General features: G+C 40.8%; 1 protein-coding gene across 1 annotated transcript in view; it reads left to right on the top strand.

Annotated features, from left to right (window-relative positions):
• Nucleotides 1-13,846, top strand: part of LOC121509783 (whirlin-like) — a 162,474-nt gene that overhangs the window by 125,499 nt on the left and 23,129 nt on the right. Inside the window, exons 6-9 of the mRNA XM_041787444.1 lie at nt 200-385; nt 2,967-3,158; nt 9,732-9,806; nt 10,383-11,094. Of these exons, the coding sequence (XP_041643378.1) occupies nt 200-385; nt 2,967-3,158; nt 9,732-9,806; nt 10,383-11,094 (1,165 nt within the window). The remainder of the gene's footprint in view (nt 1-199; nt 386-2,966; nt 3,159-9,731; nt 9,807-10,382; nt 11,095-13,846) is intronic.

Genomic DNA, 13,846 nt, shown 5'->3' with positions numbered 1-13,846 from the left:
TGACTGAGAGCCGCCCTGCAGCTTTGAAGTGCTGCCTTTTCCCTCAGAGAGATAAGCTCAGCTGCCGCCACGTGTGTGTGTACATGTTGGGGGGGTGGTGAAGGTCTGCACACATCTGAAGACTTTTAATCTGCATGCACTCAGCTCCTACAGTAAGATAACTCTTCTGACGCTTCTTCTCCCCTCTCTATCTTCACAGCCAGCGGGGTACAGAGGTGTGGGCCCCCCAGGTGCTCTGGTGAGCCTGGAGCAGCAGGCCTACATGCTGCTGACGGAGCCGGAGAGGCAGACCATGGCGTACTACCTGCAGGAGTACCAGGACGGACACATCGGGGTGGAGCCGCTGGTCATGGCACTGTTTGAGCTCTTCAACACCCATGCAAAGGTAGCTGCAGGAGGGCACGGGGTCCATGGAGGGGTCAATGATGGAGAGATTTAGCTTCAGCTTCTAAAGCAGGGGTGTAAACTCAAGGCCCGGGTTCCAAATCCAGCCCGTGGTACAGTTATACCTGGCCCGCATGATCAAACTGTAATTTTATTATAACTGGCCCACTGGTATGAGGTCTGCAAATTCCCTCCACAATAAAAAGTAAATTTAACCCCGATGATTTAAAATAACCTTGTTAGGTCATAGAAATATTGAAAAAGTAGGGTAAAAACTATCAGATAAAACATTGGGAATGTGGGAGAAAAAAACTATTTGTGTTCTCATTTCATATTTTAATTCAGAATTACGACTTAAACCTATGATTTTGACTTTTTATTTTATATCTTAACCTTTTCAATTCATAATTTTGACTAAATCACATATTTCAACCTTTTTGGATTCAAAATGTTTAATTTTGAATCATATTTTGACCTTTTTAACAAATATTTCAAATTTCATCTCATATTTTGACCTTCCAACTCCTAAATTGACTTTTAATCTCATATGTTTTACCTTTAAGGCTCATAATGTATAATTTGAACTGATATTTTGACATTTTAAACACATGATTTTGACTTTCTATCTCATATATTGGCTTTTCAAAAACATTTTTCTGACTTTTCACGATGTATTTTGACCTTATGAACACATACATTTTTTTTATCACAGAGTTTGAGCTTATCATTTTGACCTTTTTAATCTTAAAAGGTCTTTTTTTTTTCTTTTGTTGTTTCTTTTCTTTTTTTCTTTCTTTTTTTTTTTCCTGTTTGGCCCTCAGGTCAGACCTAAATCCAGAATCCAGCCCCTGCTGTGATTTAGTTTGACACCCGTGAGCTAAAGTCATCAGGAAAGCCACTAAAACACTCTCAGATGCAAAAAGCTATCAAAAGTCAACACACACCTGTAATGATGCCACAAAAATTACATAAAGCTATAAAATTCCACCTTTGATATATTCTATATGAAAAATACAACACTAATTCCAAAAAAGTTGGGATATTGTTTTAAAAATTAAAAGAATGTAATGATTGTCAATTGTTTTGATTGTTTTCTTTGTTGGAATTTTATGATGCTCCACATGTTTTCATGTTTGTCTTTTCTGCTCAGCACCATGTGGGCCCCACATGGGTCACTGTGGGCTACAGTATGGGTTCCATGTGAGTTTGTCCATGGATTCCATGGTGGCCCTACCTGTGATACCCATGTGAACTGCAAGTGTGGATCAGCCAATAAGAGTCCCACACATGCCCCATCTCTACAGATCCAAGATGGATCCTACTTGTAGTAAACATGGGTGAATGCAAGGATCTCTAGAGGGGGTCTATATGGGTCTTTTATGGGCTGATCCACACTTGCAGTTAACATGGGCAATCGCAGGTGGGGCCACCATGGGACCTATACTGTAGCCAGCATATAGCCCATATGGGGCCCACATGGACATGCTGGCTGGACTCCCTTACTGTGAAGTCTTGCTGTTGTGATAAAAACATTATGTGGTAGCATCGTCTTGCTGAAATGGTTAAAGCCTTCCCTGAAAGAGACATTGTCTGGATGAGAACATATGTTGCTCTTAAACCTCCCTATACTTTTAGCATTCAGATTTCTTTTCCAGATGTGTCAGCAGTCCATGCCATTGGCGCTCATGCAACCCCAGAGATGCTGGCTTTAGAACTGTGCCAGGATAACAAGCTGGATGGTCCCTCTCCTCTTTAGTCCAGAGGACACAGTGTCTGACCACAGAACAGTTTTCCATTTTTACCTCAGTCCTTTTTATATGAACCTTGGCCCAGAGAAGATGGCAGCGTTTCTAGATTGTGTTCTAATGTGGCTTCTTTTTTGCTTGATCAAGCTTTAGCTGTCTTTTGTGAATGGCACGGCCAACAGAGGAAGTGTTCTTGAGCCCATGCAGTGATTTCCAGTACAGTATCTTGTCTGTTTTAAATCCAGTATTGATCTTTGACCTCGTCCCTTGCTCACAGAGGTGTTTCCAGACTGTAGATGGTGGAATATTTGAAGTCTTTGCACTTCTATATTGAGAAACATTTGACTGAAATTGTTCTACAAGTTTTGGACACAGTCTTTTGTAGAATGATGCACCTCTGGTCATCTCTCTGAGAGACTCTGCCTCTCTAAAATGTTCCTTTTATACCCAGTCATGTTACTTTTTGTCAGTTAACCTAATTAGTGGCAAAATGTTACTCTAAATCTTTTCCAATATTACCACTTTTTGCCCTGTCCCTACTTTTTTGAGATTTGTTGCTGCCATCAAACCCAAAACAAGCTAATATTTTTATGAAATGGTGAAATGTCTCAGTTTCAATATCTGATATGTTGTTTATGTGCTATTGTGAATAAAAAATGGGTTTATGAGATTTGTAAATCATTGCATTCCACTTTTATTTACACAGCACCTGGACTTTTTTTGGAATTGAGGTTTTAAATTCGGTCTTATCTCACCTACATGATATTTTCAGGTTTCTGCAAAGATTTGATATGATAGACACATACCTGTCATGTTTCTTGCTCTTTCTCCTTCCAGCTGTCCATGTTGTCCGAGGTGAGGAGCCTGGTGCCCCCCCAGGACCTGGAGCTATACGACCGGCTGGTGCTACACCGAGAGAGGGAGGCCCACCAGGCCTGGCATGGAGGAATCGGAGTCATGCACCCACAGGCCCTCTGCCCACACACGGCTCCTGTGGGCCATGATGCAGGACACACCGTCCCTGCTACGGTAGATCCTTTATCTACTCTAAGGAAAATGTCACACTCAGTGTAAATGGGGCGTGTGGGGTGTTTTCTCTGAGCTGGTTCCACTTTTCCTCTTTAATGCGACCTTGTTCAAAGATGTGTATCAAATAATGAAGTCATAATGGAGTAAGATAAGCACGGATGGGGACAAACTCAAGCTGGAATTTTAAACTTTTTCAAGGTTAGTTTGCAGTAATGATTTCCATTTTACCAAAGATGTGCCTGCTAAACAAGCCATTTGACAACAAATATTGATTCAAATAACTGGCTGTAAGCTCTGCAGACTGGATAGACAGAGTACTGAATGTGAAATTTATAAGAGTGTGAGATGAGTGGACCCTGAGCCACAGGCTAAATCTAATACAAAGGGTGTCAACATTAATGGCTGCATACATGTGACTGATGCAGATTACCTGCTGTTCTTCTAAATAAAGTAGGAATGCAAAATATTGTCCTACTAATACTGGTATCAGCAAATATTAGCTAAATAAAGTTATTTATCACTGGAAGATATGAAAATTTCTGCAGGTATGTGCAGTTGATATATCCGTAGAATGCACAAAAATGATGCCGTGATTGTCTTAGTGAACCACCCTGAAACCGGCTGTTTATTTCAGATAATTCTTTTAAACTAGAGCCCTGCACTGAACTCTTTTCTTAATCCTAATCTTGCTAGATTTCTGACCATTATCGCCTGCTCCTGCAGGGTATGCCATCCACCCTGCTCACACCCGCAACAGGTGTGTCAAATCCCAGCTGCATATGTTAAACATCCATAACAACAGACGGTACTTTTAATCAAAGGGAATTTTAATATGTTCACTCAAGCACTACCCGGATGAAGTTTCCTCTCTGAATGAAGGGAACCCTAAGAAAAAAAACACAGCTGAGAGTCTCAGACTGATTTAACACCTGGTTATGGCTTAGTAACAGTAATGCCAAAGACATATACTGATTATTTACATATCATTTATTTTAAATTACAGAGAATTATTTCCTGATCTCTGGACAGTTTGTTCGTCATAAAAATGGCAACGCACTTCCATCAGCTCTCGCAGACAGTAGGCTAATCTTTATGATGAGCTATCCTTATTATATGCTTGATACAATAGGGCCAATTTGCATGAAACAGGGTGTTTTTTTCTCCCAAATAACTGCATTTGATGAGGACGTCTCTGCACGCTGGTGCATCTGTGCAGTGATAGGACAACAACACAATAAGGAGAGCATCAAAGCCTTGCCTTTTGGCTTATTTACAATGTTTAAGTGCACACTTTTTGTGGAGCTTTAACAAATCATCAACTGCCGTATGATGCTGGCTAGAAAATTATACAGGACCTCCATAGCTGGCCAGCTAAGCAAAAAATGTTGCTTGTTTTATGAATATATTTTCTTTTAACAGTATGTTTTAAGTCTAATTTCCCTGTATTATAGAGCAGTATTTTTACTTTGGTTACTTTCACTTTACTGCTGTTATTAGACATTTCCATTTCAAACAGCACTCCTTATGAGGATTGATTTTCACATGTTCTGGTAGTTTTCTGTAGAATTTTTGCCATTTGATTTTTGCTTCCTTCAATCCATCTTTGCTGTTAAGTGCACTTTTGGATGGCTTTGTGACCTCATGAGTAAACAGAATGCAGGGGAATAATACATGGGAATTATGTTTCTGCAACATAATCTACTAAAGTTGGCATTAAAGTCTGCTCCACGTGGACGGAGAGACTCTCTTCAGCTTGGACCCTTCATTCAGAGTTCTTAGTATTCAGGATCATGGATCACTGTGAGCCTGCGCGTGAGAGGGTCCGTCCGTCTCTCTTTCTCAGACATTGACATCCGTCTTTGACTCACAGCAGCTCGTCTTTGTGGCAGGTTTGAGACCGTGTAGCATCGATGTTTCACAGAGGCTGACATCCATCCACTGAGACCTCATTCTGCCAGGTCACAGTCTGGGTATGATCCACTTCCTGCAGCAAAAACAGAGCAACTCCATCCTTTGAAACTTTGTGACTTTACTTCAAGCAGAAACATGGATTCAGTCCCTCTGCAGGCTCCTGGCCCTCTGCCTGTCTTCAGGTGTGTTTGGCTCCTCTGCCTCGGCTTGGTTTGCTGTTTGTTGTTGCCATTAAAATCTCGCTGTTTGCAGCAGCTCGCCATGTGTCTGTGTAATTGCCCGCGCTGACACCCTCATTACTGCAGTGGTGAAATTACAACCCTCAATAAAAAAGCTAATTGTGTTTAATTTACAGGCAGTTAGTTACTCAGCGAGAAACAGCGAGATTTATTGTAGCAAAAGCGTGTTGTGACATGTTGTTGTCTCATTGGATGGATTTTTCTATGCAGGTTGGCTGCAAGATAGCTATTTAGATCAGCCAATAACTGTAATTAACAGAGTTTAAAATGGAATGAGCACGCCAAGAGAGCGAGCTGGGAGATGTGCGTCGTCAGTGGCTTACATACTAATTTATAAAAGTCTTGCAGAAAAATAGTGGAGACCCCCGTTGCTAGTATGTCACTTAATATTAAACCACTGTCAGAAGATTGAGAAAACCTAAACCAAAAGAAAAGAAGTCAGAGTTCATGCCTGCCAACACTCCTGTTTTTCCCGGGTTTCTTCAGTATTTTTGGGCCACCTCCAGTTTTAGCATTTCTCCCAGGGTACTCCCATAATTTTCATTGCTCTACACAGAAGCATATGTTTTGTATGTTTGTCTGAGGGCACCAAAGAAGACAAATCATGTATAAATAACAGAATACACACAATCCACATCCTCTGTCCCTGTGACCTGGCAACCCACAACCTGATTGAAGGAGTGAGCTGAACTCTGCATGAGTGAGCACACAAGATTAGAGCTGCATGACGGAGCCAGGTATCTGAAAATGACAGGACAGAAGAGCTCCCTGCTATCATTTTTTATCCACTCTTCTGTCTCTTTCTCTGCATTTACATAATACTTCAGGGGTCATCAAGAACATCTGGACAAGGGCCAGATTTATTCTTGACAGAGACCCTGGGAGCTGGACTTTCAAATACACAAAAATTAAAGATGTATTTTGGCCTGATTGAAACATTATTGTAGCAATATTTGTATTTTCTTTCAAAACGCAAGAAATTGTTAGTCATTACCAGTGAGATCTATCCCTATGTAGCTCCCATTTTTGAAACTTTAAACCCTTTTTTTATACTTTTTGCCCATTATTTTCTCTTTTAATAATTTTTGCAAGATTTGAACCCCTCTTAAACCACTTTTCCTACATGTTTTACCCACTCTTTTATCCATTTTTGCCACTTTTTCACCTTTTTTCATTACATTTTTTTCAACAGTTTTTGCAACTTTTAAATTAATGTTCGCCACTTCTCCCCCATTTTGCCACTCTTTAACCTCTTCTTGCAACTTTGCCAGGCTATTTCTGTGGTTTTCTCCACTTTAAACTCATTTTTGATACTGTTTGCCTCTTTAACTCATTTTCTTCAATTCTTTTGCCCATTTTAAACCACTTTTTCTGCATATTTTATCTTCGTGGGCCACTCTTTTATCCATTTTTGCCACTTTTCTTCTATTTTCCACTTTTTAACCCCTTGTCATTAATCCTTTTCACAATTTTTGCCACGTTTACTACTTTTTGCCACTTTTTTTCTCTTTCACCAATTTTGCAAGTTTTTAACCCCTCTTAACCCCTTTTCCTGCATGTTTTGCCTACTTTTATCCATCTTTGCCACTTTTTAACCCATTTTCATTATTTTTTTTGCACTATTTTTGACACTTTTAATCCCTTTTTGTTGCTTTCACCCCTTTTTTCCTATTTTCATCACTTTTTTCACCAGTTTTTGACCCTTTTGGCCACTCCACAACCCATTTTACCATTCACCCATTATTTTTGTAACACTTTTGCCAACCTTACCCCCCCCCCTTTTTTTAAATATTTAATAAGTTTGACTGAAAAGTACATTTATGTAAAAACAGATCAAATGTTAAGTCATTTTAAAACTATTTCAAGATAAATTGTTTGTGGAATGGATTTAACAGCTGCAAACATTTAAAGCCAAAGGATACTCTCAAAACCACAACATCATGTTTTCCTCCTTTTCTGAATTTAATGATCTTTCAGGACAGGAAGCTTTGGGGGGCCTGGTATGGCCCCCCAGCCGCCAGTTGATGATCATGGTAATACTTTATCTTTATAACCATATTATATTTAGCACTCTAACGTCTTGATAACAGCGTGTTAGCATGTGGCTTAAAACAGCAACATACCAAAGAAAGTTACAGTTAACACTGTAAGGCAGAGGTGTTAAACTCATATTGAGTCTGGGGCCAGATTTCCTCCAATGAGACGTCCTTAGGGCCGGACTATTTAGGCCAGGAGTGTGAAAGTCAAACGCGGATTCTGAATTAAAAGCCTAACCTAAGAGCCTAACAGGGTCAACATTTAAACACAAACCGTAACCTCATTTCAGCCAATAATCTCACATAGAAGTTTAAGTATTTATTATGCAACATAATATTTTTGGCGTCAGGCTCCAACTTAATCACTCCTCACAGATTTTACATACAGAATTTGAGGAGTGAATATAACAGCTTTAACCCTCGGTCGGAGCCAGCAGGCGGATGCTGGGGTGGAGGTGGGTTGAAGGCGAGAGCACAGCGTTAATACAGGTGCAGCGTTGCAGCAGGCAGAGAAAAAAAATCTTGCAGCTTAAATAGCTCGCTAGTTTAGAAGGATGTGAGTCATGTGATTTGATTAAGATGCATGTCAGGTGTGAATGATTGTGCTCGAGATTACTGGCGTTTAATTTTCACCATTAAAATATGAAAAAAATATAAATACGACTGATAATAAATTGTTCGGAGATGAAAAAAAAAGTAAAAATGATAAGTTTAAATGCTCAAAGTCGGCGGTATAAAGGGAAGTGCATTAGTTCAAAAGGTCAAAACACGAAATTTGAAGGCAAAATCATGTTTTTTAAAGGGAAATACATGAGCTATAAAGTCAAAATCACAAGTTTAAAAGGTAAAAACATGACTTGCATAAAAAACGTGCATTAAAAAAAACACCTGAACCAATGAAATGAAGTGTTAAACCTTCAGATTTTGGGGGGTAGAACCCCCAAACTAGTGATGGGGAGTTCATGAACGAGCCAATTCTAAGAGCCAGCTCTATAACATTAATAGTAAGAACCCGTTTAAGAGCAGTTTTGTATCATTATTTCTATTACTGTTTTTATTGAATCTATGTTGTGTGTCTGTGTTTCATGTGGCTGATTAGTAGGGATGATATTTTCCTCACACTACTCTACAACAGGCACATCACACATTAAGGACTGATGCTTGACTGTGTAACATTAAATTGATGCACATCAAGTAAAATAAAGCATTACATACATCAGTGGTTTTCAAACTTTTTTTGCCCAAGGCACACCTAAGTTAATCCAAAATCTTAAGGCACATCATATCTAAATCGATACAAAATAGACTTTTTAAATAGTGTTACAATGAAGGTGGCCTTTAAGGGGAGATAAAGGGGAGAGCTTTCTAGGGCGCAGCCAACTGGGGGAATCATGGAGATGGTAAAATCAGGCAAACAGTGGCAAAACAAAGTCAGAAATGGGCTAAAATTGGTAAAAAGTGGCCAAACAATGGGTTAAAATCGGCAAGAACTTGTTGAAAGTGCCAAAACAGTGGCTAAATGGGTTACAAGTGGCCAAAAAGGCTTAAATGTTGTTAAACAGTGGTGAAGAAGGGCAAAATTGGGTAAAAAGTGGTCAAACAAAGGCAAAAGTGGGTAAAAATGGTCAAAATGTGTTGAAAATTGGTTGAAAGTGTCAAAGAGGTGGCAAAATAGATCCCAAGTGGCAGAAAAGTGGCAATAAAGAGGTAAAAATGGGTTAAAAGTGATTAAGAAGGAGTAAAAATTGCCAAACAATAGCAAAATTGTCTGGAAAGTGGTAGAAAGGTTGCAAAAACGGGTTAAATGTGGCAATATGTCCCAAAAAAGTAGCAAAAACTGGTCAAAAGTGGTAAAAAGAAGTGGCACTGACATAGATCATGTGAAATCTTCAGACACGCCTCTTTACGGTTGTCCTGTGCAGACAACGCCAATTTTTACAGATGCAGACGCGCCAAAAAAATCAAAACATGCTACCAATGTGGAAGTTTCCACTTCCAGGGGAAACACAGTGATTTCAGGGATTCTTCTAGGATATCATTTCTCGAGACCCCCAACTGATGAGCAGATCCAGTGAAGTAAAGGTGTTCCTCCTCCTACTGTAAGAAGATCTGGACCCATCCACGGTCTCCTGGGGCTCCCTGAAGCAAACTTGAAACCTCAGCAGAGACAAACAAAAGAGCCGCAGTCTCACAGGGTACAGCTGTTGCATAAAGAGCTGTCTCTCCAACACTATGTTCCAACTGTCCAAACTTTTCTGCACTCATTATGTTGTCCTGTGGGGAAAATCCAGTCCATCTGTCATCTGCATGAAGTAGGCTAAAGTAAGCCGTGCTAACTTTTTATTCGAGCCCTGCGGTACTAACGCGCCTCACACTGTCTCTTTCAGTCGGACGGCTCTGCTGGTGGCTGGACGGAAAAAGGCGAGGATGAGAGCATGAACGCCTTACAGAACATTGCACTGGTACGTCTCGTCTTCTGTTTGGACTTCTACTAATGAGGAGCAGCATTATCCGTGATATTTGCTTATATTTGAATAGACTGGTTAGAAATTGAAATCTTGAAAATGACAGTACTCCCATATTCTGAGAAGACTAATTAGCTTAACATAACAAGATTTAAAGCTTAACTCCCACAAGGACTTGTGCTGAGGCTAAGATGTTCATGAATGTGTAGGAGTATTAAAACCACATTGGAGCTCAAATCTGAAGCTCTGACTTCAGGCAGCTCTGAGACAGCAGGCAGCACAACTTTTCAAATCAAATCGTTTTAATACTGACCGGCTGCTCTCATCCCACGGGTCTCATTTAGAAAGCAGTAAACAGAAGCCATACTTAAAGAGTATGCATGCAGAAAACCTAAAAATGGCATGAAATAATTCAGTATTATAAAAGTATGCAAGTTTGAAAAATCCACTGGAGGTTTAGCGAACCTGTTTTACTTTCTTCATGTAATAACTGATCTCAAATCTCAGTCTTTGTTAAAAAGAAGAGCTATCCATTCATGGTAGAATATCCACTGTGCTGTCTTTCTCTGCTAGGATGACAGGCAGGCTTCGGCTGAGTCCCCTCCCCCCTTCAGGGCGGCCCCCCTCCAGGCCCAGAGCAGACCGTCCAGAGAGAGAGAGCTCAGAGGGAAGCCTTCAGCCCGACTCGTGCAGCCCGGCTCCAACCTGCTCTTTAGCGGCCCCACCCGGCTCCTACAGGAGTGTCTCCACAAGTCGCTCAAATCCCTCCCCACCATCAACCAGCCGTGCCCAGGCCCCGCCCACCACACCTGTGTTACCGCCTGCCACCACACGTCTCTTCCCAATCAGCTCCACCACACCTGTCAGAGCCCCCTGCTGCTCTCCGACTCTGAACAGCTCAACCACGCCCACTTCTCCCATCACTTCCATCACCACGCCGCTCCTCTCAACCGGCCCAGCTCGGGACACCACACCTGCCCGGGCTTCCTGCACCACCGGGACTCCTCTAAACCAGAGGTGTCAGTCAGACTGGCCCCCAGATCCAGCTCGTATGAGAAGTCTGGAGTCTTATCAAAGTCTGCGTCCTCTTCCAAAGCAGCCTCTCCCATAGTGTCGCCTCATCCATCCCCCCGTCCCTCACCTTGTCCTTCCCCATGCCCCTCCCTAATCACACCAGCCGCACCGCCCTGTAGTCCAGACCGACCGTGTTCGCCCGCGCTGACCCAGAAAACCATCGTGACGGACATGAACCGGCTGTCTGCAGACTCCAGACCACAGCAGAGAGGTACGCCAGTCTGTCTGTGTTTGTGGTGGAGATGGAGGTTTACTGAGTTTTAAAGTTATGTTGAAATATTTTCACTGACATAATAAAATGTGGATGTTAATTCAGAAAAAAAAACTGATGTCAGGCCTAATGCTCAGTAAAAATCCTGAGTAAGAGCCAATAACAGTTGCAGTATAAGCTTTTCTTACCACAAGATAATCTATTTGAAATGATAAGTCAAAGAGGAATTATTATCTATGAATGATAAACCCCGATTCCAAAAAAGTTGAGAGGTTGTGAAAAATGTGAATGAAAACAGAACACAGTGATTTAAAAATCATTTAAAACCATCAAAAATAAGGTATTTAATATTCAAATTGATAAACTTTATTGTTTTTGTGGAAAGATATACATATTCTGAATTTTATGCAAGCATCATTTTCCAAAAAAGTCGGGACATGAGCATGTTAACCACTGTATTTCATCACCTTTTCCACTAACAACACTCTGAGGACTGAAGACACTAATTGTTAAAACAAGACCCCTGTGTGGGATTCTCTCTTCATCCCAATCCCGCCCAAACCCACTGGATTCTTTACCTTTAAATGATAGACTATGCATTCCCTTAAAGGAATGGCAATATTAATGTGCTTCCTTAAGTACCACCTTGACAATTTTTCCTCCCTGAATGTAGGAAAACTCAAACCTCCAATTTCTACATACAGTGACCTCGCTGCTGCCGGTGCAATCTCTAGTCTATCAGAGCATTTCCACAGTCGGCGCCTCAGTCTGGCAGCGGCAGAGCGGAGCACATCTCCGCTCTGCTTCGTTCGATATACGCTGCAGGTCTTTATTCCAGGCTGGCTGCTGCCAAACCACATCAATTTCCATCGATGAGAAAACTCCAAAACAGGAAGTCACAAACATAGAATATCTGTCTCTTTCAAAATACAACACAATGAACGGAACCCTGGTTGCAAATCATCTTGTTATCAACATTGTATCTCATCCTGCAGCGAGAGCAAATGGTCACCGAGAGGTCAGTGGATCACAGAGCTACAACACCGCCATTAATGAGGAAAAGTTAACTTTTGAGGACATTTAGCCAAAAATTTTTACATAAAACCACAGATCCTTTAAGCAAACATTAACCTTTTATTAACCTTTCAATTTACTCAACCAATGGTGGAAGCAATAATATCATGGACTTACACTGGAATAGATGATAAATTTGCCCAAAAGGGTAAAATTGTCCACTGTTGACATACTATTCCTGTGTGAACTTGCAGTTCTCCCATGATCTCTCGCTCACCTTTGGTCGGAGTTAACCCAGTGCACTTTGGTGCATGGTGCACTAACCCTATGTGGAACTTGCGGGTAAGAAACCAGGGCAACACTAAACTCCTAGTCGTGTGAAACAGTGCCACACATGGATGTAAAAGAGCAGCTGAGAACCTCGGACTGATTTAACTCCTGGTTATGGCTTAGTAATTGCAAAGTCAAAGTAATATTTCTGGACCTTATTGACACATCACTGATCATCAATCATAACTTTTGAGCCATCCAGAGGTGGAGTCGTTTTCTGATCTCTGGAAAGTTTGTTCTTCATTAAAACTGCAGCACACTTCCATCAGTCCTCACAGACAGTAAGCTAATCTTTACTGTACTTATGCCATGCTGTTACCTTCCTCATCATTAGATGCTTGATGCATTAAGGCCAAATTGCGTTGAAAGGGTTGTGATATGATCTGTTACCATTAAGGTTAAAACAACTGATTCTGCCATTTTTGATTCTCATTTTTTATTTATAATATCGATCCACATAATCCAGAGATGGATTTTGATAAATAGGCCCGCTGCATTTCCTGGCAGCTCCTTGTTTGACCATGCAGCTTGAATACTGACCTGTATTCGCTCCTGAAAACCTTTAGACTCTGATTTTAGGTTTGAATCGTATATATCCAACCATTTTATTTTGGATATCTGGGCATGTTATCAAAACGAGCTGAATATCTCTTCCTCACATCTGAATCTCTGTCTGTGCAGCACGAGCAGCTGAACTGTAAAGGTGAGAGCGCTAAAGCAGCAGCTGCTACAGACCGGGCTGAATCACACACACAACAGAGCTGATCTGGGCTGCTACGTGCAAGAAGAGCATGCCTCAAACCCAGAGAGATTTGGAAAAGCCCTGTATATGATGCTGCATACCCTGTATATGACACTTTATATTACTTCCTGTTTCCTCCCTCTCCATGCTGATTACACAGACACTGTCACTGTTTACAGCCAGGTTAATGATAGAGCGCTCTGAAAGAGGAGGAACTCTAATAATTAAGAGAGAGAGATGAGTAATAAAATCACATCTCATGTAAATTTTCTATAAGGTTAATCTAATATAACATTCATTACAACATACATAACGTAATGCATAACATAATGCATATTTCTTTGTTATCAGTGCTGTGGGTTATGTCCTTTTATTAACAAGCATAAACATTTGCCTATAGCACACGCATCCCAGACAGCTGCATTAGTGTCATTGTATATTATGGACTTACATAAACTAAGAATTTATCTGCTTGATCTACTCATCTTTATTCATTTAACTACAAGAGATTTAACTTAGACTTGCAATAAAGGCCTTTAAACAAACATGGTGGAACCTGGCAGCTCTGCTCCACTGAAGGCATAACCAAACTTTAAAGACCTGTCAAGTGAAATCCAAACTTTGTGTCTTAACACATTAGATATGTTGGAATATGGTTGCTGTTAA

The sequence above is a fragment of the Cheilinus undulatus genome, linkage group 5 (genome assembly GCF_018320785.1).
Source record: "Cheilinus undulatus linkage group 5, ASM1832078v1, whole genome shotgun sequence".
Lineage (NCBI taxonomy): Eukaryota > Metazoa > Chordata > Actinopteri > Labriformes > Labridae > Cheilinus > Cheilinus undulatus.
The sequence above is the reverse complement of the archived record's forward strand: the minus strand, read 5'-3'. Positions and strand labels throughout refer to the sequence as shown.